The sequence below is a fragment of the Podarcis tiliguerta genome (genome assembly GCF_965153285.1).
Source record: "Podarcis tiliguerta genome assembly, chromosome: 14".
Classification (NCBI taxonomy): Eukaryota; Metazoa; Chordata; class Lepidosauria; order Squamata; family Lacertidae; genus Podarcis; species Podarcis tiliguerta.
Window position 1 is genome coordinate 30,762,741 of NC_139547.1, and position 27,479 is coordinate 30,790,219.

Below are 27,479 nucleotides of genomic sequence, written 5' to 3' on the forward strand. Positions count from 1 at the left end.
AGGCAGCAGTGCTTTTGAATACAGTGGTACCTCGGGTTACATACACTTCAGGTTACATATGCTTCAGGTTACAGACTCTGCTAACCAAGAAATATTACCTCAGGTTAAGAACTTTGCTTCGGGATGAGAACAGAAATCGTGCAGCGGCGGTGCAGAAGCAGCAGGAGGCCCCATTAGCTAAAGTGACGCTTCAGGTTAAGAACGTTTTCAGGTTAAGAACAGACCTCCGGAACGAATTAAGTTCTTAATCCAAGGTACCACTGTACCAGTTTCTGGAAACCACAGGAGGGGAGAGGGAGCTCTTGTGCTCAAATCTTGCTAGTGAGTTTCACACAGCCATCTGATTGGCCACTGTGAGAACAGGATGCTGGACTAGATGGGCCGTGAATTGGCCTGATTCAGCAGGCTCTTCTTATGACGTTATCCAAAATGCATGTTCTCTAAACTAATCGTGTGAGCACTGATGTAAAAACCCAGCACTAGGAAACACAGTGAGTGTGCAGCCGATGGGAGTGTCGACACAGATCCTTGGTTACCCCTGCTCTGGAAGCAAACTGGGGCAGACGGGCCTCCCAGACTCTTGCGTCTTGGGCTCGCTGCTTTGGCAAAGTCGCAGCAGTTCTGCGGCTTGCTGGCCGTGCTCTTAAAACCCCAGGTAGGGATGAATAGCCTCCCTGTTCCCAGCAGCGGCTGAGCTTAGGAGGGGCTCTTGGCAAGTTCCCCTGTGGTTATGCAGCCTGGGGAAAAAAGAAATCTCCCATCCCTTTCCTTGCCGAGGAAGCTGTGCCCAGCTGGGTTTGTCTCCAGCAGTAACCGGAAACCGCATCCAGCAGTAACCGCTGGTGTTCAGGAGAATCGAGAGAACGTTGAAAATCAGTTGGAAAGTATTGGAGGCGGTGAATTCGTCTGCCAGGTGCCCTGATGAGACGGGCCTCCTGCATGATACTTTTTTTTTGGGGGGGGGGGTGCTTGTTAGAGGCCACCCCACCAAGAGCTGCTCCTTTGCATCAGCAGGCAGTTGCTTGGGCCATTTGGCTTTCTGGGTAAGGTCCTTTAAGGCAGTGGCACTATTCCGGCTGGACCTTGGGTTGTCAGTCTTGAATCCTGCAAGCCCCCCCTCCCCAAGCTCTTGGGAGCAATGCTGTGACTCTCTTCCTTTGAGCCCTTGAATACCAGTTGATGGGAATCGCTAGTGGGGAGAGTTGTTGTGGTTGTGTTAAGGGCCTGCTTGAGGGCATCTGGCTGGACACTGTAAGGATGGGGCTAGACTAGTTGAGCCCCCTTTGGCCTTATCTAGCTGCAGGGCTCTTCTTGGATTCTCTTGCTCTGATCTCTAGGGCTGGGCAATACAGTCAAACCTTGGTTCCCGAATGTCTCCGTTTTGGAACATTTCGGCTCCCGAACGCCAAAAACCCGGGTAACTGTTCCGGTTTCCAAACGATTTTTGGAAGCTGAACGTGCTAAGCGGCTTCTGTTTTGAGTTTCCCTATTGGCTTCCCCTTTCAGTTTTCATTTGTTGAATGTTTCGGAAGTCGAACAGTCTTCTGGAATGGATTATGTTCGACAACCGAGGTATGAGGGTATCTGGTTTTCAGCATCTCAGTATATCACCAGCTAAACACCGCAACATACCGATATATCATGATGTCTGAAATAAAGATGGAGCTATGTCAAGGCATTGGCTGGCTTCACGGTTTTCCCCACATCGTGATTTTTCCTGGTGCCTGCTCTTATGATTCCCTGCCCCTTGCATGAGACAGGGGAGAGCTGGGCCAGCAGAGTTAACAGGGGCTTCAGGAATTGAGAGAAGCATTGGCTGGGAGGGATTTGCAAAACCATAAGATATAAAAATATAATATACAATAGAAGAGCCATTAAAATGATACCAAAATTCTAAAAATGGGGTGATCGGTGTTGATTGTGGATTATAGTTCTAGGAACTGACACAGGCTGCAAATTATCCTCACAGGAATCAGTACTAGTCGTGAATTTGCTGGTTGTGAATTATCCTTGCAGGAATCAATGTTGGTTGCAACTTTCCGATTGCAAATTATCCACGCAGGAATTGATGCAGGTTGTGAATGATCCTTGCAGAAAGTTGTGGTTAGGATTACCCAATTTAGCATGGCTACCAATGCAGAGGTCTCTGGCAGTAGTAGAAGGAAGGCGGTTGCGGAGAGTGTTTTAAAAGAAGTTTGGGGTGGGGGAAAGAGATGGAAAAAGTCTGTAGAACCCAACTGGTTCTTTTTTTAAGAGACATGCAGCAGTAAATCTGTGTCAGCAGCAAAGGCGGGCGCTTTCTCCTACCAGAACCTTGACATCTCCCTGCCGTTTATGAAGGTGTTAAATCACTGCAAAGATTTGCAGTGCTGTTAAGATCCACTCCCCTGAGTCGTTTAGTCTGAGATGCATTTTCCTCGTACCAGAAGGGCTGGAAGTTCCAGTCCTTGAATCTCAAGACTTCTCAAGACTTGAATCTCAAGACTTCTTGGCAGGGGGTTGGACTCGATGGCCCTTGTGGTCTCTTCCAACTCTATGATTCTATGATTCTTCTGATTTATTTATAGATTTGCAAATAAAACGTGATTCCTAGAACGAGGTGAAAATTTCTCAGGTGATGATCTTTCACAGACAGGTTCTCCCTGAAATGTTGGGAAATTTCATCCCCTACCCTTGAGTAAGTTTGGCCGAATTGTCCCCTCCACTGCTCTGCTGCCCACGAACAACCTATCATCGTGTCCTGTTTGGGCCTTGTGCATAGCTGTCAACTTTCGGATTTGAAAATAAGGGATCAGCAGCCCCACCTGTCCCGGAGACAGTCTACGGGATATCTAACAATCTGGGATAGCAGCGGGAAGCAGCGGAAAACGGCGCTGAAATAAGGGAATTTCCTGCCAAAAAGGGGAAGGTTGACAGCTATGGCCTTGTGGTGGAGTCTGCAGGCCGAAGCAAGACCACAGAATGAGCCGCTTGGTTTTGACAAAGGCTGGAGGTGTCTGCCTCGCCTAGATTCAGGAAACAGGCCTTCAGTGTGGTGGCACCTATTAAGTTGTGGGTGGACATAGCAGTCGACACAGATATTTCTCCAAGTGGTTCTTTATAGTAAGCTGGAACTAAACTGAACTGCAGACAGGGTTTCCTGCCTAAATTAACTTACGTGGACTTGAGTGAAAACTATATACACACAATACCCCTGGTGGCCAGGGTGAGAACCTCAATACATAACAGCACCTACTCTTGCATGATACATCTCAGGTCCTGCCTGTGTCGTTCTTTGGTGCCTGTTGAGGAATATACATGTCTCTCTCTGTGTGTGTAGCTATAGATACAGATGCAGCATGCATATGCATATTGCCTTGCATGTGGAAGGCCCCAGGTTCATTCCCTGGTGGCATTTCTAAGTAGGGTTGTGAATGTCCCCTGTCTGAAACTCTGGAGAGCAGCTGTCATGGACTGGCTGGATGCAGAGGAGTGGTGACAGGCATCAGCTGGGGGACCCCAAGGGAACCCTCAGCGGAAGAAGGGTCAGAGCCAGGGGATTAGTGGTGGGATGACGGCGAGTGGCCAAAGGGGAGAAGAAGGAGCAGACTGGGAGGAGGAGGTTTCGAAAGCTTAAGAGGAAACAGGGTTTAGGGAGCAGGAAGAGGCTGTGACAGAGGGCAGTTCAGACTCGGAGGCAGGAGAGGAGGCTGGAGAGGAGGGGGTCCAGGAGACAGTGATGAGGCAAGCTGCTGAAGAAGCCAGCGAGTCTCCCCCTCCTGCTGCGATCAGCTCCCTTCCCCTTTGGTCTCCCAGAACATGTAGAGGAATAAAGATGTAGTTTTTGACTGCTTGGGAAAGACCCCGGAGAGAAGGAGCCTTAGGAAGTGGTGGGAAGACGGGGGACCTCCAGTCCTCGCAGCTGCCTTGTTGGAGCAATACCTATTGGGGAAAGTTGCTGGGGTTACTAGGCCTGCACTGTTTGGGTTCCTTGAATAAAGTCAACTTCACTGACACCATGCTTTTTCTTTGATTGCTGACCTACGCTTGACTCCAGCTCCTGACAGCAGCTTTCAGTCGGTGTAGATCAGTGGCCCCCAAACTTTTTGGGGTCCCTGCTCCCCTGATTCCATAAACTCACCCCCCACCTTATAAAAAACATTATTCAGAAGAGTGTGGTTTGCACAACCCACTAAGGAAGAGAACAACACAATAAAATTCCAAACAGTAACAGTTAGTTGCACATTTATTCCAAATCCAGTTCATTTTATTAATTCAACAATATGGATGAATTTGAGCCGCTCATCCCAGCTTCTCAAAGTCTGATAGTCATTGGCACTTCCTGCCCCCTTGCCTCTTAGCGACCAGCGACCAGCAAGTAATCCCACCCACTGCAAGGGGCAGTACTGCCTACTTTGGAAACTACTGGTGTAGATGATGCTGAGCTAGATGGACCAATAGTCTGACGATCGTATTCTGATCCCTTGATGCCTGCCTAGGATACTCCAACTCTGTTCCTGACCTCTTGTGGAGTGGTCTGTAGCTCCGGATCAGAGCCCCTGCTTTGCACTCAGAAAGCCCCAGGTTCAATCCTTGAAGACATCTCCATGTAGGGATGGGGAAGGATCCCTGCCTGAAACACCAGAGAGAGGCTGCCAGCCAGTGTTGACAACACTGAGCAAGGGCATTCCAACCCGGTGTCCTGCAACTTCCTGTGTTCTTAAGCTTCAGGAAGAGAAGAGAAGAGAAGTGTTCAGTGCTTCTTGGCGCTTCCGCGATGCTTCCCTCCACAGGTGGCTGCTCTTGGCTTGCATCCCAGCCCTGTCCACCTCTGGGAGCTCAGCATAAGCCCTTTTATTCAGCGCTAAGTAGGAAGAGACAGCCCCGCAACCTTCCCTGAAAGCAGCACAGAAGCCAAGCAGTAGCCTGCCCAGACGAGTCTCCTGCTGTCCGTTTTGTTTTGTTTTCGCTGGAGAGGACGGACTTAGGTCTCCATTGAGGCAGGTGGCGGGCCAAAGGCAGGGGAAGTGGGAGAGCACCTGGCAGGTGAAGTGGAAGCTGGTGTTGCTGTGGCTCTTTTCTGTATGTCTCCGCACACGCAGATCAACAGACAGACATGTTTTCATAGGGCCTGTCAAAAAATTTTGGAAACACCTGCGTTCTGCAGCCCGCCCAGTCCCTGGGTAGTTGTGTGAACATTCGTCAGCGTGTGCTTATCAGCAGCTCAGAGTCGGCGGGGTTTGTGGACGGGGAGTTTTCCCAGGCAGATCAAGTTCAGAAATCTTGGCTCTTTTCTGCCTAGATCTGAAGATGTCCAGAGCAACCGAAAGAGAGAAGCAGCAATTGCTCAACTCCTACTTAAACTCTGTAGTCAAAGTATTGTTGTTGTTGTTGTTGTTGTTGTTGTTGTTGTTGTTATTGCCTTTGGTCTTTATTGTCTTGGTTACACATGAGCAACCTTCCTCAACCTGGTGCCCTCCAAAGGTTTTGAACTACAACTCCCATCAGCCCAGCCAGCATGGCAGTGCTGTCTGGGGCTGATGGGAGTTATGTTCTAATCTAAAACATGATTGTGCTAACTGGGGCTGATGGGAGTTGTAGTCCAAGGAATATGGAAGGCACCACAGGCGGAGAAGGTTGCTCATGAGTGTACAGCCCTCTTCCGCCTTTAAAAAAGCGATGTGATGAAGGGAAGCCACACTGGGGTGAAGGCATCCTCTTTTGTTTGTCCCCACATTAATTTCAGTTTGTTGGTTAGCTTTTCTAGTAGGGCTGTTTTCCATACGGTTTGATACCAGTGGTCCATATTCACTCCTGAGAGGTCCAGCAATTCCAGCAATCAATGCATTTCACGACATTTGAAGCATCCCTATAGAGGAGGAAATCCTCTAAAGGATTAATATTTGACCATATTAATGCAGAAGCAGAGGAGAAATAGGTGGGCTTGATGAGGGGAGCCTGGACTACTTCATTTACTTTTCCCAGTCCCTTTTTTTGAATTTTTAACATCACCTAACACGGGTGGCACTGTGGGCTAAACCACAGAGCCTAGGGCTTGCCGATCAGAAAGTCAGCGGTTCGAATCCCTGCGACGAGGTGAGCTCCCGTTGCTCAGTCCCTGCTCCTGCCAACCTAGCAGTTCGAAAGCATGCAGTGCAAGTAGATAAATAGGCAGGAAGGTAAACGGCGTTTCCGTGCGCTGCTCTGGTTCGCCAGAAGCGGCTTAGTCATGCTGGCTACATGACCCGGAAGCTGTAAGCCGGCTCCCTCGGCCAATAAAGCAAGATGAGCGCCGCAACCCCAGAGTCGGCCATGACTGGACCTAATGGTCAGGGGTCCCTTTACCTTTAACAGAATGCAACTTTTTGCACGGCTTGGATTTTTAAACTTCCCAAATGTCCTTGTTGAATTGCCCGTTTGCACACCTTCCTCCCCTTCTAGGGTTAGGAGTTGTGCTGGGGCGGGGTGCTCAACATACAGAGAGAATCTTATTTTCTTTCTTCAGCACATGAGAGCAGCAGAAGATCAATGGTTCCCCTGCATTTTCCACCTGAAAGGGAAGGACTTTTTACCATGTGATCTTGCTGAAAATGTCAGTCACCCCAAAGCCCTTGTCTTACCCCACCCCATCCGCCATATGCATCGTTCTGGGTCCCCAGTGCATATTGTCCTATTCTTGAGGCTGAAATGTTCTGCCTGCTTTTTTCTCGAGGACATTCTGTTGCTCAGAAGGAGCCACCTAACCGCACAGATTATTAATACCAGAAGCAGGCGGCTCTCGGCTCTGCCTCGCAGACTAGGGAGGCTCACACTGGAGTCTGATTGAGCTCACGAAAAAAAGGAAACTTGAAGGGATCTGCAGCAGATGTTTATTTCGGCAGAATACGCCACTCTCTCCAGATCGACCCCATTGAGGTTATTTTTTTAATAAAAAAAGTTATAAACAGAGTTTCTCTCTTTAACGTAACGTGAAACAAAAATTTACAGCATTCCAAAAATTCTTTAAAATCAACAATAAGCTATAAACCAGATTAAAAGGGGGAAAAACAGATTCCTGCATTGAAAAGGGTTGGACTAGATGGCCCTTGGTGGTCCCTCACAGCTCTACAATTCTATGAAAACCCATATCAATGTTCTACATAGCTGGGTAGGCTTGCCTAAACAAAACTGATTTTAGCAGGCTCTGAAAAGGGTACAGTGAAGTTGCCTGCCTGATATCAATAGGCAGGGAGTTCCAAAGGGCAGAAGTTGCCACACAGAAAGATCAAGTTCTTAGAAATGCAGAGCTAGTATTATCTGGCACCTGTAAGAGTTCAGCAGGTTGAAGCGACTGAGAGGGTATATTTGGAGTAAGGTCCCAAGTTGTTAAGGGCTCAAACTTGGACTTGGCTCAGTATCAAATTGGCAACCAGTGCAGATCTTTGTTTTTTAAGTTTTTATTTATACTTTTCAAGTCTATACATTTCATTAATTTTACAATCAATTTAACATTTCAAAATTTAACTTCCTTCCCCCTCTTTCTGCGGTTCCTTAAATTTATTTTTTAATGTCTTCTCCATATCCAAATTCATTTAACTTGCTCATTTAATTATCTACTGTATATATATACTCTTACAAAACTGCAGGCTCTTACAACAATCCTGCTAATGTTTTTATCTGTTTACAATTTATCTGTAAATATTCAACTTACCGGAAGAATAAGAAATCAAGATAACAAACTGTTTATAAACGAATGGAAATGGTTTAACCAGTGCCAATCTTTGAGCAGGAGTGTTGCATGTTGACAGGCTCCCCACTCCTATTTATTCATTTATGATATTTATATACCACTTAATTATTCACATTTCTAAGAGGTTGTGGAGCAACAACAGAACAATAATCTTGGCTCTCGTTTGAAAAGGCAAAGCCAGGTTCTAGCACTCACGGCTACAGGGATCCTTTTGTGGGCAAAGACACAGTGAGCCAGGGTGAGAGCCCTTGGAGGAAGGGGTTCAATACCTTGACCTGGCCCCTTGTAATAAGGAGAAGCAGGATAAATTATGCCAAATGGCTTCGGAACGACACCTGCAAATATGCAGAGCTTCTGAAGATCATAGCCACCAGCTTTTCTTCACAAAGTAAATGAACTGACTGAGTGTAGAATTTTTCTTTTTCTGGAAGGTGGGGGTAGAGAGGAAATCACATTAGGCGGTTGGGGGGGGGGAGTAATTCCAGTGAGTTTACAAATCTATGTAATTTGCATGGGGGGAAATACATCAACTGAAATGCAGCCATCCTTTCCAATGTGCACTTTGTGCCCCCTACCTTATGAAAAGCATTATTCAGAAGAACGGTTTGTACCGCTCACTAAGGAAGGTAATATGCAATAAAATTCAAATCTGCAACAATGAATCCCATTTGGTGGGGGGGGGACCACTGGTTTAAATACATCAGTGTGTCGCAGTATATAATTATTTAATATTTAAGAATTATTCATACGGTTTCCTTCATGGAGCTCAAGGCAACATACTCTGTCCTCCCCATTTAATCCTCACAACAACCCTGTGGAGTAGGTTAGGCTGTCAGATGGCGACTGGTGCAAGGTCACCCACTGAGCTTTGTGGCTGAGTGGGGACCCTGTTCTCCCCGGCCTTTGTCCAGCCTATCTCAAGATGTTGGGGTATAAATATATGATGATGATAATAATAATAATTATTACCGCTCCCATCATCCTTAGCTGTCAGAACTGCTAACCATTCAGAATGGCAGCGCCACATCAGAGGCAGTACAGTGGTACCTTGGGTTAAGTACTTAATTCGTTCCGGAGGTCCGTTCTTAACCTGAGGTACCACTTTAGCTAATGGGGCCTCCTGCTGCCGCCGTGCCGCCGGAGCACGATTTCTGTTCTCATCCTGAAGCAAAGTTCTTAACCCGAGGTACTATTGCTGGGTTAGCGGAGTCTGTAACCTGAAGCGTATGTAACCCGAGGTACCACTGTATTCCCAGTTCCTTGGAAGCACAGCTGTGGCGTGAGTGCCATAGCATAACTATGGTGTCATGGTTCCATCTCATTCGGCCCTCAGAAGCCCACTTCTCTGAAGCGTGAAATGATGTCCTGGTTAACCGCAGAGGGCCGGCCTACCGGCCTCCTCTTTCTTTCCCTTTCTGCTGTGCCCACCGTCTCGCAGGAGAGGCTCTCAGCCCTGTCAACAAGGCCTCCTTCGCATTTCTGCACTTGGAGGCGGTGGGTGGGTCGGCAAGGAAGCGAAAGGAGGCCATTCTGTAATCTGGAGGGGGACAGAAACGTTACATAACGCCTCTTCTTCTCCCCCCCCCCACCTCCTCTCCCCCCCCCCCCACTCCAAAGACATATTCTAATGATTAATTTGAGGCCCTGGCAGCCGCCTCCCTTGGAATAATATTTTAAACATGACTTTTCCGTTCCCTCCTGCCAGCCCTCGTTACTGTGCGCTATGGCGGCTGTAAAATTTCACTTCAAGGATGGGTTTCACTCCCGTTACAAAATGTGTCTGGAATGTGCAGATGTTTCCTTTGGAGAGCGGGGGAGCCAATCCGCTCGAGCACAGCAGCCCTGCTGGGACGGCGTGGGGAACGACGCAACAACGTGCACTGGACGGCCTTGGGTTTACAGGATCACAAACAAACCGGGGGGAGAGGGGGAAATAGGGGAGGGGACGCCCACCTCACGTGCCCAGGGCCATGCAAAAGCTCTTTCGATATCTGCAACCCTCTCCCTTGTCTCTTAACTCCCTGCACCCTTGGAGTAACACAGGCAGGCGCATTGGGGCGGCCTCAGGGTGGGACACCCCCACACACTTCCCAGCCGCTGGCCGGCTGTTAACGATTGGTAATGCGGTTAGACTTTTACGCAGTGAGATACATAATTCCTTTATGGGGGAAAGATTAAAAGGACAGATTTGCCTCTCTTGAAGGTGCTGGAGAACAGCTGGCCAGGATCAGAAGGAGGTAGACATTTCAAAAATGAGTTAAGACAACCAGAGGAAGGTTTTGTCTAGAGCTTGTGTACACTACACAACGTGTACTTAAAACGGCCGCCCACCCGGAATCCTGGGAACTGTAGTTTACTGAGAATTGTAGCTCCCAGGATTCCGGGTGGGTGGGCTTTTTAAATGTATGTTGTGTACACAGCCTTAGGCCATATTCAAGCTTGTTTTCAGCTGTTCCAGCTGACCCAAACCAACGGATTCAAATGACAAGAAAGGATATTCTGACCAAAACGTTAGGAATAGCTTTCTGAGGGTAAGAGCTGTTCAACACTGGAATTGGTTACCTTGGAAGATGCTGGACTCTGCTTCTTTGGAGGTATTCCAAGAGAGGTTGGGTGGCCATCTGATGGGGATTCTTTAGCTGTGAGTCCTGCATTACAGTGGTCCAGACTCTGCCACGTATTAAGGCGAGTGGCTTAGGAACCAGGACAGGTGGTTTTCCTTTGCACAGAAGAGGTGTCCAATTTCTATTCTGTCACTTACTAATTCCTTTTCCCTGGTCACATTCCCAGTTCTTTGGAGCAAAGGGCAGATGGATTGTTCTGGCCTTTAGAACATCGCCACATGTGGGATTTGCGAAGATGCACCATTTATTCCCTTCTGACTAACTGACAAAATGAATGATGCTCCCTTCTCCATCATCCTTTGTTATTTGCTGCAGCTGGGCAGTGCAATCATCATCATCCTTTTTAATTTGTATACCGTCTTTCTATCTTACAATACTCAAGGCGGTTTACAAGCTGAAGAAACAAAAAATGTACATCTTATAACAATCTAATGCAATACAAAAATGTGATAATAAAACATAACTTTAAAATAGGCAACCTACATCAAAAAAGTAACATTCAACAATCATTAGAATAGTATAAAATAATAATATCAACTTATAAAAGTTAAACAGAAATCCACTCAACAGTTACAATAAATAATATCTAAACTATAATCAATAAAACAACGGCAAGCCACAGTACATAAAACAATGCAATACACATTGAGAAGCAGAGACTGGAGGGTAGGGCAAGGCAGGTGGAAAGAGGCCTTGCCTGATGGAGTATCTCCCCTCGCCTTCCCCTTCCACCTCAGCTTCCGCTTCCCAGGTGGCTCATCCTGAGCAAAGTATTCATTGTCTCACACTGGTCTCTTAACTTTAGGTGAGTGACCTGCCATTGCATTCTGAGCCACAAAGTAGAGCCTTATGCACTTCGTTCCCGCTTTGGTCTGCTCTGGAGTCCTGATAAAGCCACACGGTTTTGCTTCTGAAGAGCATTCTTTGAAATTGGTCTGTTGAAAAGCGGTCCTGGTGGGGTCAGCATCTGGATAGCTCTGTTGATTAGAGTGTGGTGCTGATAGCACCACGGTTACAGGTTTGATCCCCTTATGCGACAGCTGGATAGGTTGAACTAGATGATCCTCAGAGTCCCAACTCTATGATTTCAGCAGTTCTATGACTGCTAACAGCATCTTAAAAAGCAGAGACATCACCTTGCTGACAAAGGTCCGTATAGTTAAAGCTATGGTTTTCCCAGTAGTGATGTATGGAAGTGAGAGCTGGGCCATAAAGAAGGCTGATCGCCGAAGAGTTGATGTTTTTGAATTATGGTGCTGGAGGAGACTCTTGAGAGTCCCATGGACTGCAAGAAGATCAAACCTATCCAATCTTAAGGAAATCAGCCCTGAGTGCTCACTGGAAGGACGGATCGTGAAGCTGAGGCTCCAATACTTTGGCCACCTCAGGGAGGTGGTCTTCCAGGAAGACTCCCTGGAAACGACCCTGATGTTGGGAAAGATGGAGGGCACAAGGAGAAGGGGACGACAGAGGACAAGATGGTTGGACAGTGTTCTCGAAGCTACCAGCATGAGTTTGACCAAACTGCAGGAGGCAGTGGAAGACAGGAGTGCCTGGCGTGCTCTGGTCCATGGGGTCACGAAGAGTCGGACACGACTAAACGACTAAACAACAACAACTGCTAAAGAGGGAGATCAATACTTTTTTTTTAAAGCAGTTCTTGTTTTGTAAGGCTTAGCTTCCAGGTTCCAGCCCCGCACTGCTCCAGGGCTTTTAATTAAAAAGATGCAAGAGGAAGTTACCTTAAAACACTCTTCCTTCCGGTCTCTGCAGAAAGAGATTTCCTCTGGGCAGGGGAAGGACCATAGCTCATTGGTAAAGCATCTCTTTGTGTGTGGAAGGTCTGAGGCTCAGACCTCAGCGGCATCTCCAGGTAAGGCTAGGAGGGACCCCTGTCTGAAACTCTAGAGAGCAGCTCCCAGTCAGTGTAGACACTACTGAGCTAGATGGACCAATGGCCTGGCAATATTAAGACAGCTTCTTACGTTCCAATGTCTGGGGAACCTTTGACCTGCCAGATGTTGCTGAACTACAACTCCCATTAGATTTTGAGGAGGCTGATCTGCAGTTTATCCTGTTGGTTCTTCTCCTTCTATTTTGGCCAAGGAAGGCCCTTTTCTAGCATGTACTTAGATGCTGACCTGAAACTTTTCTGAGGCCTGAAAGTTGCTGATGGGAGCATTTGTCCGCTACGTTCAGCTGATACTGAGAAAGCAAACAGAGAGCTTTCAGTGTATAGTTTTCTCTAGGGGATCCCTTCCAGCTTCCAAAACCCATCATCCTTCTAAAATTAACCTCCTTTGCATCATGACTAAATATAATAAACCTGGCTGAGAGGCGAAAGAGTCAGGCAGAATCTGGACCACAGGATGGAGACGGGGGGGGGGGGGAGTCTCCCTGCGGTGATTTTGTTCCCTTCTTTATTCCACATGGTCAAAGATTTTCTTTCCAATAGTGGGCTTTGGAAGATGACTTCCACAATGTTTTCAGACAGCTGCAGAAGGAGCACATGCAAACTGGCACTCTGGGTTTAGACTTGTGGCTCAAGAGGCAGGAAGCGGCAGGGTTTAATTTTCACCAAGACACTTGATAGCCTCAAGCAAGCCATTACTATAGGTGATCAGAAGTAGAGCATCTGCTTTGCATGCCAAATGTCTCAGGTTCAGTCCCTGGTATCTCCAGGTAGGGCTAGGAAAAGGTTTCGCAGGAGACCCACTGCCAGCCAGTGTCAACATTACAGAGCAAAATGGACCAAGGACCTGACTCAGTGTAAGTGAGCTTCCTATATCCTTCCTGTCACCAATGCCTTTTCAGGTGGCTTGGTTTGCCACAACTGAAAATGCAACAACCACCCAGCACATCATAGTTGTGCTGCAAATTTGGAGTCTTCTAGTCTCTGGAGAGAAAATCCAGAGGTTTCTGACGGTCCTGAAATAACATTAGACATTTGTTTGCTTGTTTCATAAAATTTATACAATGCTTGAGTGTTTTTTTTTAAAAAGGAACTTTGCAAAACTGTTTACAAAGAGAATACAACAATAAATCTATCAGTAAAAGCAGTTAGAACAACTATTGAAAACATTTTTTTTAAAATCAGCAATAAATTAGAAACATATTAAAACATTCTACGTGTGTCTAAACAAAAATGTTTTTAGCAGGCACTGAAAAGAGTACAGTGAAGGCACCTCGCCTGATGTCCATAGGCAGGGAGCTCCAAAGTGTAGCTGCTGCCACACTAAAAGATAGATGACCCCTAGATCAGTATTTCCCCCAGTAGTGGCCTGGCAAATTCAAAAGTGCAGGGTCCCTTCATGATGGTCCCAGCCATGCTTCCTCACAGCCTTTGGAGATTAGACAACCTTCAAAAATTAGTATTGTATAATTATAATATTAGTGTATAATCAGGGATGCATTGCAGTGATCAATGCAAATCACCCGTGTGTTGACTTTCAGCCAGATCTGCTATTTTCTTCGCATGCACATGGGCAAATTATTTGGAGTGCTCTGATATCTTATTTCAGAGTGACTTGAGTTGTGTTTTCCTTGAAGTTCCATTGTACATAATAGAAATTGCACACCGTTCTCTTGAAACTCTGTGTTTCTAGTGTTCCTAAATGCTTAGCTTTTGCAGCATACAGTGGCAATAATAATAATAATAATGATAATAATAATGATAATAATAATAATAATAATAATAATAATAATAATAATAATAATAATAATTTATTATTTGTAGTCCGCCCATCTGGCTGGGTTTCCCCAGCCTCTCTGGGCGGCTTTCAACAAAGATTAAAATACATTAAAATGTCACACATTAAAAACTTCCCTAAACAGGGCTGCCTTCAGATGTGTTCTGAATGTCAGGTAGTTGTTTATCTCTTTGACATCTGATGGGAGGGTGTTCCAAGGGCAGGTGCCACTACCGAGAAGGCCCTCTGCCTGGTTCCCTGTAGCTTTGCTTCTCACAGTGAGGGAACTGCCAGAAGGCCCTCGGCGCTGGACTTCAGTGTCCGGACAGAACGATGGGGATGTAGACACTCCTTTGGGTATACTGGGCCGAGGCCGTTTAGGGCTTTAAAGGTCAGCACCAACACTTTGAATTCTGCGTGCCTGGAGTTGCTCAGCAACCACCCGCTCAATCACCCTGCCCAAGAATGGAAGATTTGAGACTGGGCAATAGTTGGCCATACTGGCTGGGTCTAAAGATATTTTTTTAAGAAGCGGTTTAATGACCGCCTCTTTCAGCGGGTCTGGGAATGCTCTCTCACAGAGGGAAGCATTCACCACCCCATTGCCCAGCCCTTCCCGGCTTGCTTTTATTAGCCAGGATGGGCAAGGATCAAGGAGACAGCTGCTTGGTTTCACGCGTCCAAGCAGCCTGTCCACATCCTCAGGGGTAATGGGTTGAAAAAGTTCCCTTTCATGTTAACAGGGAGGCTCTACGACGCCTGAGACAGGGACTCTGCAGGGCCCTGCTGCAGAAATAGTAATGGGTCTTTGTCCCCCCATGACCCCAGACTACTGCGCTACTGGTACCCCATTTGCAGTTTCTGTACTCCTGTCCTGTTGGTTTGCAATTGTGCTTCTTCTAAACTTGCACCATCTGCTGCAGCGAATCGCTGCCTATTTCCTCCCGCCTGAATCTGGGCAGATGCCTTTCCTTGATGCTTTTCCCATTACCGCTCTGGCTGGATGCCGTTTGCCAGAAGGTCCAGGAGAGGAGGAATCTGAAGCCAGTCTCTTTTTCTTCTTCTTTCCCCCTTCCCCCTCATTTTTTATTTCTTTTCCCGGAGAAACAAAGGCAGAGCGGGCCTACGGATGACATAATGGGAACATGACATCACACTTGGCAAAGGAACAGTTGCCTGTTTCACATGATGTGTTCTTTGGACGGGTCTCAACAGCAGCCCCTTGTGCCACGAGGAGGTGCATGCACGATGCAGATTACATCAAAGGCAAGGCCATGCGTTGCGCCTTCAGTGCGCAGCAGGCGCAGGGGCTTGCTACTTTGCTGCTGTCATGCCTGGAGTTTACATCTGCACCGGAATCCCTCTGCTCCATCCAGAGGGGAGCAATACAGTGGCAAAGACTATCCTCTCCAAGTTCCATTCAAGGCATTATCAGTCAGAGAATGGTATAAAATCACAGAATTGTAGATAAGATAAGATGAGATAGATAAGATTCTTCTAATGTGACAGCTTCATGATAACAGCTCTTTGAGGCTGCCAACCTAGCAGTTCGAAAGCACATCAAAGTGCAAGTAGATAAATAGGTACCGCTCCGGCGGGAAGGTAAACGGCATTTCCGTGCGCTGCTCTGGTTCACCAGAAGCGGCTTAGTCATGCTAGCCACATGACTCGGAAGCTGTACGCTGGCTCCCTCGGCCAGTAAAGCGAGATGAGCGCCGCAACCCCAGAGTCGGTCACAACTGGACCTAATGATCAGGGGTCCCTTTACCTTTACCTATAGCTCCAGTGAAACATTACAGTGTACACAGAAAAGGAAATCTGATATAAGAGCACAATTTAAAATTCTGAATCAGCCGTCAGTTAGTGGCCCTTATTCTGATTGCCCCTGCTATGAACCTAGCAACCTTTGCTGTTATCTGCTCATTTTGATCTGATAGAAGAAAGGACATTGTGGCAGTGGTTGAGCGCCCTGGGATGGTTAGCACGAGTGGGGTGATACTCTTGTTCCTAAAGTCTTTGTAGAGAGTACAAGACAGGAGGGCGTGTGCCGCTGTTTTGGTGCCACCATCTCCACAGGGGCAAAGACGTTTCTTTTGGAATCGACCCTCAAGTACCGCAGATGGCAAAACATCCAGTCTTGCAAGTGCAAAAGCATGTCTGTATTTTGGGATAATAAGTTTGTGCAGATATGGGGCCAGAGAGTCAAAATGGAGAGGTGGAAAATGAACATACCAGGGGCAGAATTTCCTTATAGTGGCCAGGTTGTTCTGATGCTCAATATCTTTTAGACATTGACCAAGTAGACTGTTTGCTTTAGTAGGACCCATAGCGAGTAGGTGTTGTGGGGGTAGGCCACAAGAGTTGTAGTGTTGGAAGGGACTCAACTCCCAATTTCCAGTAATTTCCAAATCATGTGCTGTGATGTCACAAAAGTGTTCGTGGGCCTTGAGAAATACATAAATGCAAGAGCTGCCATGTTCCTCCTTGGCAACTGGGTGATGTGGGCTCTCGGGAGCCTATTGTCATTTCATTCATTTATTTTAAAGGGGTTGACACTCCGCTGGGGTGTGTGGGGTGTTAGGGGAGGGTAGTTACCCCTGGTGAAGGACACGTGCTCCTTCTGGGGTAGTTTGTCCACCTTTGGTCCCCACCCTGCACTCAGCTCTGAACTGTGGCTCCTAGAAGCTGCCAGCATGCAATAGCGGCCACACCCCAGGAAACGGCTTTGACTGGCAGGCTGAACCAGGTGAGGGTAGCTGATGAGTCTCATACCCTCAGCGTGGTGGGGACTTTCTCTGCATGCGATGATAGGCTCCAGCAGATTGAGCAGACAAGACCAATAGTGGGTCCAGCGGTCAAGAAGTCAGTTTTTGCACATGCTGTAGAGGGTAGTGAGGGGCAGATGGGGCTCATCAACCTGGAAAGGAAGCCCATCTGGGAGATGGAAAACTCTGGTCCTAAACCCCAGCTGCATTGCAGGGTATCTTCAGGAGAAGAAAGGGCTAAGGAGTAAACCCTACACAAATCTGGAGTGGAGTCCCTAAGCTGGTGCCAAATGTATTGCTCTGCTGATCTTCGGACCACATCAGCTAGGCGGGGGGGAGGGATGTCCTTGTCATCTGGGCAACCCAAAACCTTCATACACACTGCCCAGTCTTGGGCCTCGGGGAGGTCACTTCAGAGTTGCTAAAGCAGAAAAAAACAATGCAGGAGGCAGCAGTAATGACTTACCTGTCTCTGCAGCCACAGCAGGCGGTGTGATTCTCCAGCTATTTGACCACCTCCGGAGGCACACTCCATTGTCTCATGGCAACATACATATGTATGTTTTCCATACAACAATGCACACGTTGGAGAGAAATGCTCTCAAAAAGCCTTATGGATTTTTGTGCGTTTTTTTTTTTTTTTTTAAATTAATAAATAGCAATCTTGTGCAGAAATGGAAGGGAAGCAAATTTAAGACTGGAAAAATGGGAAACTGAAATGGACAGATTTTGCCCATCACTCAATGGGCTCGTGGTGATGGTGGTGGTATTTGAAACAGGAGAACAATTTTGCTGTTTAGTTAAGAGTAGCAACTGAAATGGCAAACCTCCAGTATTGCACTCACATGACTCTAGGGGGCTGCTGAGCGGCTGGGGGCGGGGGCGGCATTTGGCCTCCAGTATATTCTAATGTGACAGCTTCATGATAACAGCTCTTTGAGGCTGGGAGGTAGCAGAGCAGCAGCGCAGAAAGGAATGAGAAGGCAGCCGTCACAAGGAAAACAACTCTGCCGCAGCTTAAACGAGGGCCCGTCAGAAAAAGCACTTTTGAAATGCAGGTTGGAGGGGGGCAGAATGGCAGGACCAGTTGCCCCCCCTACACACATTAAATAGAAAACCCTCCTTCCCCATTGAAAGCTAGTATCTCAGGGAGACTAGCTTTCCCCGTGAGCTGCTGTTCCATATGCAGGGAGGTTTTGTTTTGCTTTTAAAACCAAATATGGGAGACCTTTTGAGCAGACATGCTGCTGCCCCAGGTGAGAGACCCCACAGGATCCTTACCAGTGTGAAGGTCTGCTTTGCAAACCAGGTCACAAGTAACCCACAAAAATGCTTATCAGCCTGCTTGCCCCCACAAACCTAAGTTAGTAATTTGTGGCTTAAGAGGAAAAGGAGTAAGGGGAAAAGAGCCAATTTTCTAAATATCCCACCCTAAACCTCTTACTGGCCTGATGCAGCCAGGTGTGTGGTCATTGACAAGCATGGTTCACGTGGATTAACTCAGGCCGGATCTAGACACATCAAAGAAGTGTTCCTGTTAAACACGTTGCAAACTTTGTATGAGAAATCGGGTTAGCAAAAACGGAACTCCACAGTACCATCTGGTGTCACAGTGTTAGAATGCATAAACAATGCATATAAAGCGATTTTTCTTTGCCAAGGTATCTGAGTCCTCAGCCTTCCCCATCTTGATGTCCTCCAGATGTCTTGGACTACAGCTGCCATCAGCCCCAGCCATAAAAACCATGTAGTGCTGGGGCTGGTGGTGGGAGCTACTATAGTCCCAAAATGCTGGGCTGGTTGGAACTGGTGGGAGCTCAGTTCAAAGACATATGGAGGGTGCCAGGTTCAGGAAGTCCGGTTTGTCTCAATAGTTGCTTTCAACAACCCTGTAACAGGCCAGAGTTCCAGCGTTTCTCAAATAGAAGTAGGTTGCCTAATTTCAATTTCCCCTCCTCCGTTTTAATTTAACTTAATATTGAGTGTGTTTGAAGAATAGGTAAGCAATTGCATTCCTTATCCAGAGAGGCAACACCTGCAGTTTAAGCGAGGATTTATAAGGTCTTTGCTCCAGAGCTTCTTTCTGGAGTTTGGCTGGAGCCTGTGTCAAATAATAACAGAGAAGAGAGTGCTTTTGAATATGTGCAGAATCCCTTTGTTCCTGCATAGCTCTTGGTTTTCTGCATAGTTGGTTTTCTGACTGTTCCTTTTAGTTGTATGCTGCCTTCGATTAGTAAAAAGTTAAGTAGGTACGTCACCTTTATATTTAAAGGAATGCTTTAAAAATCTGTGCTAAGACACAAGGGCTGTCAGTTGGTTCTAAGCTGCAGCGCCTCTTATTTTTAAAAACCGAGCACTCTTTGACAAACAAATGGCCGGGCAGAATGACGTTTTGCAAAAGAAGCCTTTGCAGAATCTGAATTTTCACTGCACATCGTTTGGGTATTTGGGACAGAAGGTGGAAAACCCTCCTAAGCAGTTTGGGACTAGATGTACGCAGCGAAGAGCCAAGGAAAATGGTGTTTGAGCTATAAAAACAACTGCGTCCGTACCAAGTGGAGAGGGGCCAGCCAGTCTTGAGCGGAGCTGCTGTGGTATTGATCCTTCAGAGCAAATCTGGTGTTCTTGGTCTCCAGCCTTGTGAGTGGGAGTAGGCAGAAATGATCCTCAGTGTCAAATGAGAAGAGCTCCTTTGCGGGCGCCAAGGATTTTGCACGGTTGCTCCTGAGCACTCTGCCATCAGGAAATGAGGGCGGGGGGGTTGGGGGGGCTGCAAGCATCTTTGTGAGCTTTAATTTGCATGCATTAAATTAAAGAGTTTTGTAAAATGTATGTGTTGGCAGTTCTCTTTTTAATGTGCTATTAAGTTGAAGGCAAAAAAGGGAAAGAAAATGAAGAGGGAACAAAGGAAAGGAAATACACCCCTTTCCCAAACCTTTCAAAGAAGACGTCAAATCCATTGAATATTTCATACCTATCCTGCCTGCATCTTTGCTAAAAAGTCTCTTTTGAAAGACTTCATTTATCCCGAAGTTATAACTTGACTTGAGAGGAGGAGAATAATAATAATAATACTTTCAGTTTTATTTTTTTATCGTCGTCTTCTAGCTTCGGGAAGAGGGGGAATTGCGTTTGGGAACTGTGGTTTGGCCAGCTGAAAAAATCCCTTTTCAAACAAATCCTGTTTTGTTTTAGCCACTTGATTGGGTTTAAATGAAGTCTGAAATGAAAGCTGGGATTTTTGAAAAGGCCCTCTGAACCCTTCCTAGCCTGTTGCTAGCGAATTCTCCCACAGCCACTGGTAGAGTCGGTCTGATGTCACAGAATGTTCCCGAGATTCTGTCTGGTGCGGGTGGGTGGCTGAGGAATGTGTCACACAAGCAGAATATTGACAGATACTGGTGGTGTGAGAAAAGTTAAGAGGTCAGTGGAGTTGGGAAGAGCTCGTCCCTGTTCTAAGCACCCATAAGAGCCAGTGTGCTTCATTGGAGGAAATGGAATGAAGAGGAAATGGTGTGATCCAAACAGACAGTTTCTATCCTACCGCATAGTTTTAAAGCTGAGCACCAGCACCTTGAATTGAATTCCAAAGCAAACGAGTACCTAATACTTCTGTTTTAGAATTGATGCAATGTAATTACACCTGGGTCTCAGTTGCAGCCACACAATCAATATATTGCAGTAAACCAGCTGAGAAATTGCCAGAACATGCCTCAGTTCTCCCCTTGAAAGCTAAGGCAAGAGAACCACAAAGGGAACTGCTCAAGGGCTTTTTTTCTCGTTTTGGAACAAGGCACATATCTCAGATTTTACAGAGGAGGGAAGAGAGGAACAGGAAGCGCAAAGTGTCATTTTTGCATCCAGAATGGGACTTTGCATCACCTCCAGGTATGAAAATTCCCATTTGGATGTGACTGAGAAGGTTAGAAAAAGAGTGTGACCAGAGCTTCCCCTTCATGTCAACTGTAACATCTGTGTTAAATCTTAAAAGTGCCTGCTCCAGATTCATTACAGTGGTACCTCGGGTTAAGTACTTAATTCGTTCCGGAGGTCCGTTCTTAACCTGAAACTGTTCTTAACCTGAAGCACCACTTTAGCTAATGGGCTAAAGCAAAGTTCTTAACCGAAAGTACTATTTCTGGGTTAACTGAGTCTGTAACCTGAAGCTTATGTAACCTGAAGCGTATGTAACCCAAGGTACCACTGTATTCACCTGGGTATAATGTTACATGGATTTCAAAATGGATTTTGATTTGCAAAATGGTTTCTTAAATGGTTTGAACAACCCAAGAATACACATACAATATCTGAGCTTGATTTTTATTTTTATCTCAACCTTCGCAATGATTATGCATGCTAAAACACGGGAAGGAAAACAGTAAGCTAGGTGAAAATGAGCGAATGGTGAAAATCCGGGAACAAATGTCAATTCTTAAATTAAAAGAATCAGGGGGTTATAGGGGAGAATTGGAAGGGTGGAGATTAGTAGGGCAATATATATTTAAGAAAGGAGTTGGAATAACCAAAGATGGAGGAGATTCATGTTATCACATTTAATATTTAATTTAATAATGAAAAATTTATAAGCAGACTTATGAAGTATAAAATATTTAATATTTATTGACGTTTTATAAGTGGCTATTTATATGAATATCATTGGTGAGTTCGTTTGATTTTATGCGCATGCGTGCTTCTATCTAATATCTTTCTTTTAGTGAGAAATGTTTTTAGCACATGAAGATTAATAAAAATAAACTTACTAAGGTTTACAATTTTTAAAATAAAATGTACTACATTCTTAATGCAATACATTTTTTAAAACAGCAACAATTGGTCCTTTGCCAATTCCACCTGAATGTATTTTACCGTTGAAATATTTTGGGCTATTTTTGTTCATATATGGCCTCATTTTCCTACAATGGATAATCCAGCTTTAGGAATTGTGAGTGGCTTATAGCTGAAAGGTGTTGTCTTTGGCTAAGCGGATCCCTCTGTTTTCACTTGCCAAAAAACAGCTTTTTGTCTCAGTCTGGAATGAAGTGGGGAGACAGACAAGCACTTTTGAAGCCAGGATGATGGAACAAAGACAAAATAAAATGTGAACGATAACAAGCTCTATTCTCATTCTCTCTCTCTCTCTCTAGGAATCTTTCCAGTAACAAGATCAGTGTTTTAAACGTCGAGGCATTTGCACAGCTTACTTCCCTGACAAAATTGTGAGTGTCTCGTTACATCCTTTAAAATCTTGCAGCATTTAAATTTGCCTTCCCTTTTCTGGTATTTGGCAAGCCTCCTGTCACCCAGGCCTGTGTGTATTCTGTGATCCCACCGTTGACACCCTGCACCTAGGAAAGGTGGGACTGAGCAGGGATTAAGTTCACATTTAAAGGCGAACATGTTTAATTGGCACATTCCAACACAATGTGAACCGAAACACAGCCGCCCTTCAAAATTTGCACTTCTCCGAACGTTGCAATGTCAGCCAAGTGATGTGCACAAAAATGTAAGGTGCGCAGAAAAAACCACACATTATTGAAAATAAGTTACGAAAAGGAATTACAGTAGGGGAAATCATTTTGCAAAAATGTGATATCAGGCAAAACTGCATGCAAAAATATGTGTACTAGGAAGAAATTCACAGAAAGACGTTAATTTTCACGAGGGTTGGGAAAAAAATCACCAACTGATCTGGAAATGTGAATTTAAGACTGGAGAAATGAGAAACTGACGGAACAAGAACTGACAGATTTGCTCATCCCTAGGAGTGAGTGAGTGAGGGCTGCATTCATCGTGTGCGAAATCCCTGATTTAAATTTTAAAAGAAAACTCTAAATGCTGTGACATTGAGGTCAAAAGTATAGGGACACTTTGGGCTAAGATCAGGGGAGGGGAACGAGGTTCATGTTGTTCAGTGGCTATTCTGCAGGAGAAGGAGCTGGGCACCTTTGCATGATCTGTACAAAGCACAGATTTCATTCTTAGTGAAGAATTTGCATTTCATTAATGCAAAATATTGACTTCTTTTAGCATGGAGCAGAGCCTGAGGGCCACATTTCCTCATGGGCAGCTGTCTTAGGGGCCGGATGCCAGTGATGAGCAGGAGCAGAGGCAAAAGGGGGGAAAATACATTGTTAAAAACTCCGTTTTCAGTTAGATAACCGCACCACAAAATTCAAAGAAGAGCAAACTTTGAAGGATATCTGGGTTCTGTTTCGCATGTTGATTTGGGAAGTGCAAATGAATTTCTCTCTCACACAGCCCTGCATCCCAACCCCAGAATGAGGTTTTAAAAAGCAAAATGGGCTGTGATTTGAGCCGCTCTGGTTCCCTGGTTTCCTCAGAACGTCGTTACCCTAGCGAGCCAAAGCCTTTGCCCTCTATTCATTGGACAATATTATCCTTCTTGAAAAGGGAAAAAGGAGAACAGTTTTGGATGGGCTGTCAGCCCTAAGTGGTCGGTTGGTTGGGTGGACAGACATTTTTGACGCATCTTGGGGCCTATTGGCTCCTGGTGCAGGAAAGGAGAGGTGGTTTAAGGAGAAGTCCAACGTAGCCAATGACAATTAGCTGCAGTTTCATACTCAGGGTACCTTGGTCTGAAAAGACACCAAGGCTGGCATCCCACTCTGGGCTGAAAGCCAGTGTCAGCTCAGACGGAGACCAGCTCTAAGGGCTTATATGAAAAAGTGGGATTGAAGGCCCAAACAAAATATGACATTAAACTTGCTTTTTAAAAGGCCTAATTAGTTCTCACCATTTTCTCTCTCCTGCCACTTTCCTTTCTCCCCTCACCCACCAAAAAACCTCCAGAGGCTTTAACCATTTCCTCCCTGTGCCATTTTCCTGCCACAAACCACCTGGAAAAAGGGAATTTGCCAGATGGTGGACCTGTGGCAGGAAAATGACATTGCAAGGAGTGCGGGAAAGTGTTATTAAAGTCCCTTCTCTCCATGTATCACATTCCTAATCCTTATTTTTTTCTGGAAATTAAGGAGGGTAGTGCTAAACATGCATCTCTAAAATATGACGTAACATGTAGTTTAAACCTATTTAGGCTGTTGCTAAATTAGCAAGGACTCTGGTTCCTTTCTCTCTTGTTTCATTCCAGTTGATATGGGGCAGGATGTGGGGGTCTGGGCAAGAAAACGAAGCCTTTTTGTTCTCAAGATAATATTGTTTTTTGTCTCTCCCTGACTGCAGAGATATAAGCAACAACAAGATTTCTTCATTACAAGATGGAATATTTGATAATTTATTTAATTTAAGTGAAATGTAAGTCTGAGCATGCTAAACTTCCATATCTTTTCAAGAGAGTATTGTTTCTTTTCCTCCTTTTTCTAATGTAATAGTGCAGTGGGTTTATTGCATTTATAGTCCATATTTCATGCCCGCCCCTCAAGGAAGTCAAGGTGAAACTCATAGTTCTCTCCCTCGCAATTTAATCCTCACAACAACCCTGTGAGGTAAATAAGGCTGAGAGGCAGTGATTGGCCCAAGGTCACCTAGTGAGCTTCATGACTGAAAAGGGATTTGAACCCTGATCTCCCGGGTCTGACAACACTACAGCACTTCTGGGGAAGGGCTGCCATACGTCAACAACTTTTGGTGGTTTCCTGGGGTTTTTTTGAAATATGGCAACGCTGTTCTAGTGCCACCTTTGTTGGCAGCAGCTGCAGGGACCCTAGAAAGTTAATCTCTAAATTACACTCCCACATTTCCATCCCACTAATCTTTGGTGTGTAGCATTGCAGAAAGAAGGTTCACAGCAGCAAAGAAATTTTCCATTTTTTCTTTAGCTCTGACATTTCTGAGGGCTTGCCATTAACGTGCCATGGCTTTTGACAGACTTTGTCATAATCCTTTGGAAACCTAGTAGAGACATTGTGTTCTCTTCCTAGGCCAGAGAAATCCTGCAGCAACCCATCCAATGTGAAATTGCAAGGCACTTATAAATTTTGGGGGTGGGGCAGGGGGCGGGAATCCTGCATTCTGCTTTATAAGTAACAGCGGTTATTGGTAGGAAAATATTTTTTTTTAAAGACTGGCTTTTGCTTGTCAGGAGAATGTGCCTTTCATCTCACTCCTCTGCCTGCTTTCAGAAACTTAAGCCTGAACCCGTTCCTTTGCGACTGCCGCCTCGCCTGGCTCCCCCGCTGGGTGGAAGAGAGAAGAGTGAAGGTTGCGCGTCGGTCGGAAACGAGATGCGCTCAGCCTCCCGAGGTGGCAAATGTCCCGCTCTTCAACGTGTCGTTCAGCGACGTTACTTGCGGTGAGGCTAGGACAGGAGATGCCGACATTTATTTGGGCCGATGGGCACATTCGGAATGTTGAGTGAGCGCCACCAGTCACAAAATGGCTGCTGTAGGGTGTGGCAGAAGACAAAATGGCGGCCACATCGGGGGTTGGGAAAAGGAAAGAAAGAGACAGGGCCCACAGTGTCGTGCAAGCGTGACTTATATCAGCCACCCCATCAATGAGGGGAAAGGCGCCTCGCCTCTGTTTGCTATGGATGGGAGGGTGGGCACTATAGTTGAAAGTTGTTTTTAATACTGTAACACACACTGGGAATTTAGGATGAAAGCTGGGAAATAAATAAATAATGGTGGATTGATAAAGTCAGACCAATTCAAGGTTTTCTTTTTATAACGGGAGACATAAGCATGTTGGTTCAAGAAAGGGAATGTACCAGTCTGGTATGCAAGTCTGGCCTGTCTCCGAAGGATGTTACAAAAATAGATGCCTTTTAGTCGCATATTATGAAGTTCCATTGTGCTGCATTGAGATAAGAAAATCAGCTTATCAGGCCTCTTCCAATTTTATTTTTGTTTGAACCAGCAAAAGTGGGAATATTTACCATATAGGGAAGTGAGGATTATGTATTTGTTTTACTTAGAAAATCCATGGGGTTGTATTCAACTAACTTTTTATTCAGAGTCAACCCACGGAAATTAGTAAACCTAATTCACACCCATTATTTTCAATGGGTGTACTTAGACTAGGACTGACATTAGCTACAACCCATAAACTGCTTGCTCAGAAAGTAAATTTTAAAAAATAAATCTAAGCCATGTGCAAGACAGCGGGTGCCACAGAGACAAAGCAGCTCATTGTTGACAGTTCAGAGAAAGTTCCAGCCAGGCAAAAGCAGCTGAGGAGCCTACAGATTGGGGCTGGTGAGGGGTGCATCTTAAGGCATGTCGCCTGCAAGAGTTCTGAGGGCCTGATAGAGAATCCTGAAGGGCCGCATTGAGCCACCAGGCTGGAGATTCCCTGCCTCTGGCCAAATGACTTGAGAACTATCATTTGGAATTCTGTATTTATGTGAGACCTCATTTGTTTTGTCCTCTCTCTCCACCCCTCCGCCATTTTTGCAGGAGCTGACTACATTGCCTGCCTGACAGACAACAACACAGGTGTGGCCGATTCCATTGTCCGATTCACCTCCACCCTCCCTCAGAACCTGACGGAAGAGACATGCGGCGCTTTTTGCTTTGCTGGAGGGCAGGACTACGCGGGCTTCAGCCATGAGGCGCACTGCCTGTGTGGCATCGCTCTCGAACCAAACTCTTCCTCGGACTGCTTGCCATTTTGTGACGTGCCTCCCGCCGGGCCTGTGTGTGGCGGCCCTGCCCTCGTTCCGAGTGTCTTCCTGGCACAGCTGCCCATTTCCTTGGTGGGGCCTGATGCTCCTTTTGCCCCTTACCAAGGGGTAGCTTTCAGCGTCTGGGCCCCAATTCCCATTGACACCTTTCGATGGGATTTTGGGGACCACACAGGCCTTCTGAACACCACCAAGACAACTGCCCTCCACCAGTACACATCGCCTGGGCAGTACAGCGTCACAGTTGCCATCTTTGTCGGTGGCCGGTTGACATCCGCACAGACCAATGTCACGGTGGTGGCACCCCCAGAGGAGATAGAGCTTCAGTGTCCTCGTGTGGTGAAGACAAATGAAAGTTTGAGGTTGCAGATAAGGAATCGAGGGGGAACTGACCTGTCAGCTGTGTATAGCATCACAGCGCAGGAGAAAGAGTCCAGACAAAGTGAGTTGAATATTGTCTGATGAGGAGAGACAGAGCTGGCAACTTCACGTTGTTGTTGTTCTCAATTACCCACCCTTCATCACAAGATCCCAGGACAGGTTACAACAATGCAGATATACAGGGTATATATATCTGCGTAAGCCATACATATAGTAGGCCACTGAAATTAATGGACATAACTAATTGAGGTGCATGAATTTCAGTAGTAGAACTTAGGCAGCATTCACTTTTAAAGTGCTATGATGCCATTTTAAACCGTCATGGCTTCTTCCCCCAAAGAATTCTGGGAGCTGTCGTTCATTAAGGGTGCTGAGGGTTTTAAGGAAGTCCAGATTCCCCTCACAGAGCTACAATTTTCAGAGTTCCCTGAAAGAGGGATTGATTGTTAAACCACTCTTGGAATTGTAGCTCTGAGCGGGGAACAGAGAAACAGTGTTGTGCAGTGGTTAGAATGCTGGACTGGGACCTGGGAGACCAGGGTTCAAATCCCCCCTCAGCCGTGAAGTTCACTGCATGAGCTTGGACCAGTCACTGTCTCTCGGCCTCGTCTACCTCACAGGGTTGTTGTGGGGATAAAATGGGGTGAGGGGGAACTATGTACACCACCTTGAGCTCCTTGGAAGGACAGGTGGGATATAAATGTAATTAAT

At 46.0% G+C, this 27,479-nt stretch overlaps 1 protein-coding gene across 2 annotated transcripts in view; it reads left to right on the forward strand.

The window, feature by feature from the left end:
• PKD1 (polycystin 1, transient receptor potential channel interacting) overlaps positions 1-27,479 on the forward strand; it is a 109,215-nt gene that overhangs the window by 18,044 nt on the left and 63,692 nt on the right. For both annotated transcript variants that reach the window (XM_083413941.1, XM_083413942.1), the window contains exons 2-5: positions 21,931-22,002; positions 23,987-24,058; positions 24,886-25,055; positions 26,161-26,829. In XM_083413941.1, coding sequence (XP_083270067.1) covers positions 21,931-22,002; positions 23,987-24,058; positions 24,886-25,055; positions 26,161-26,829 — 983 coding nt within the window. The remainder of the gene's footprint in view (positions 1-21,930; positions 22,003-23,986; positions 24,059-24,885; positions 25,056-26,160; positions 26,830-27,479) is intronic.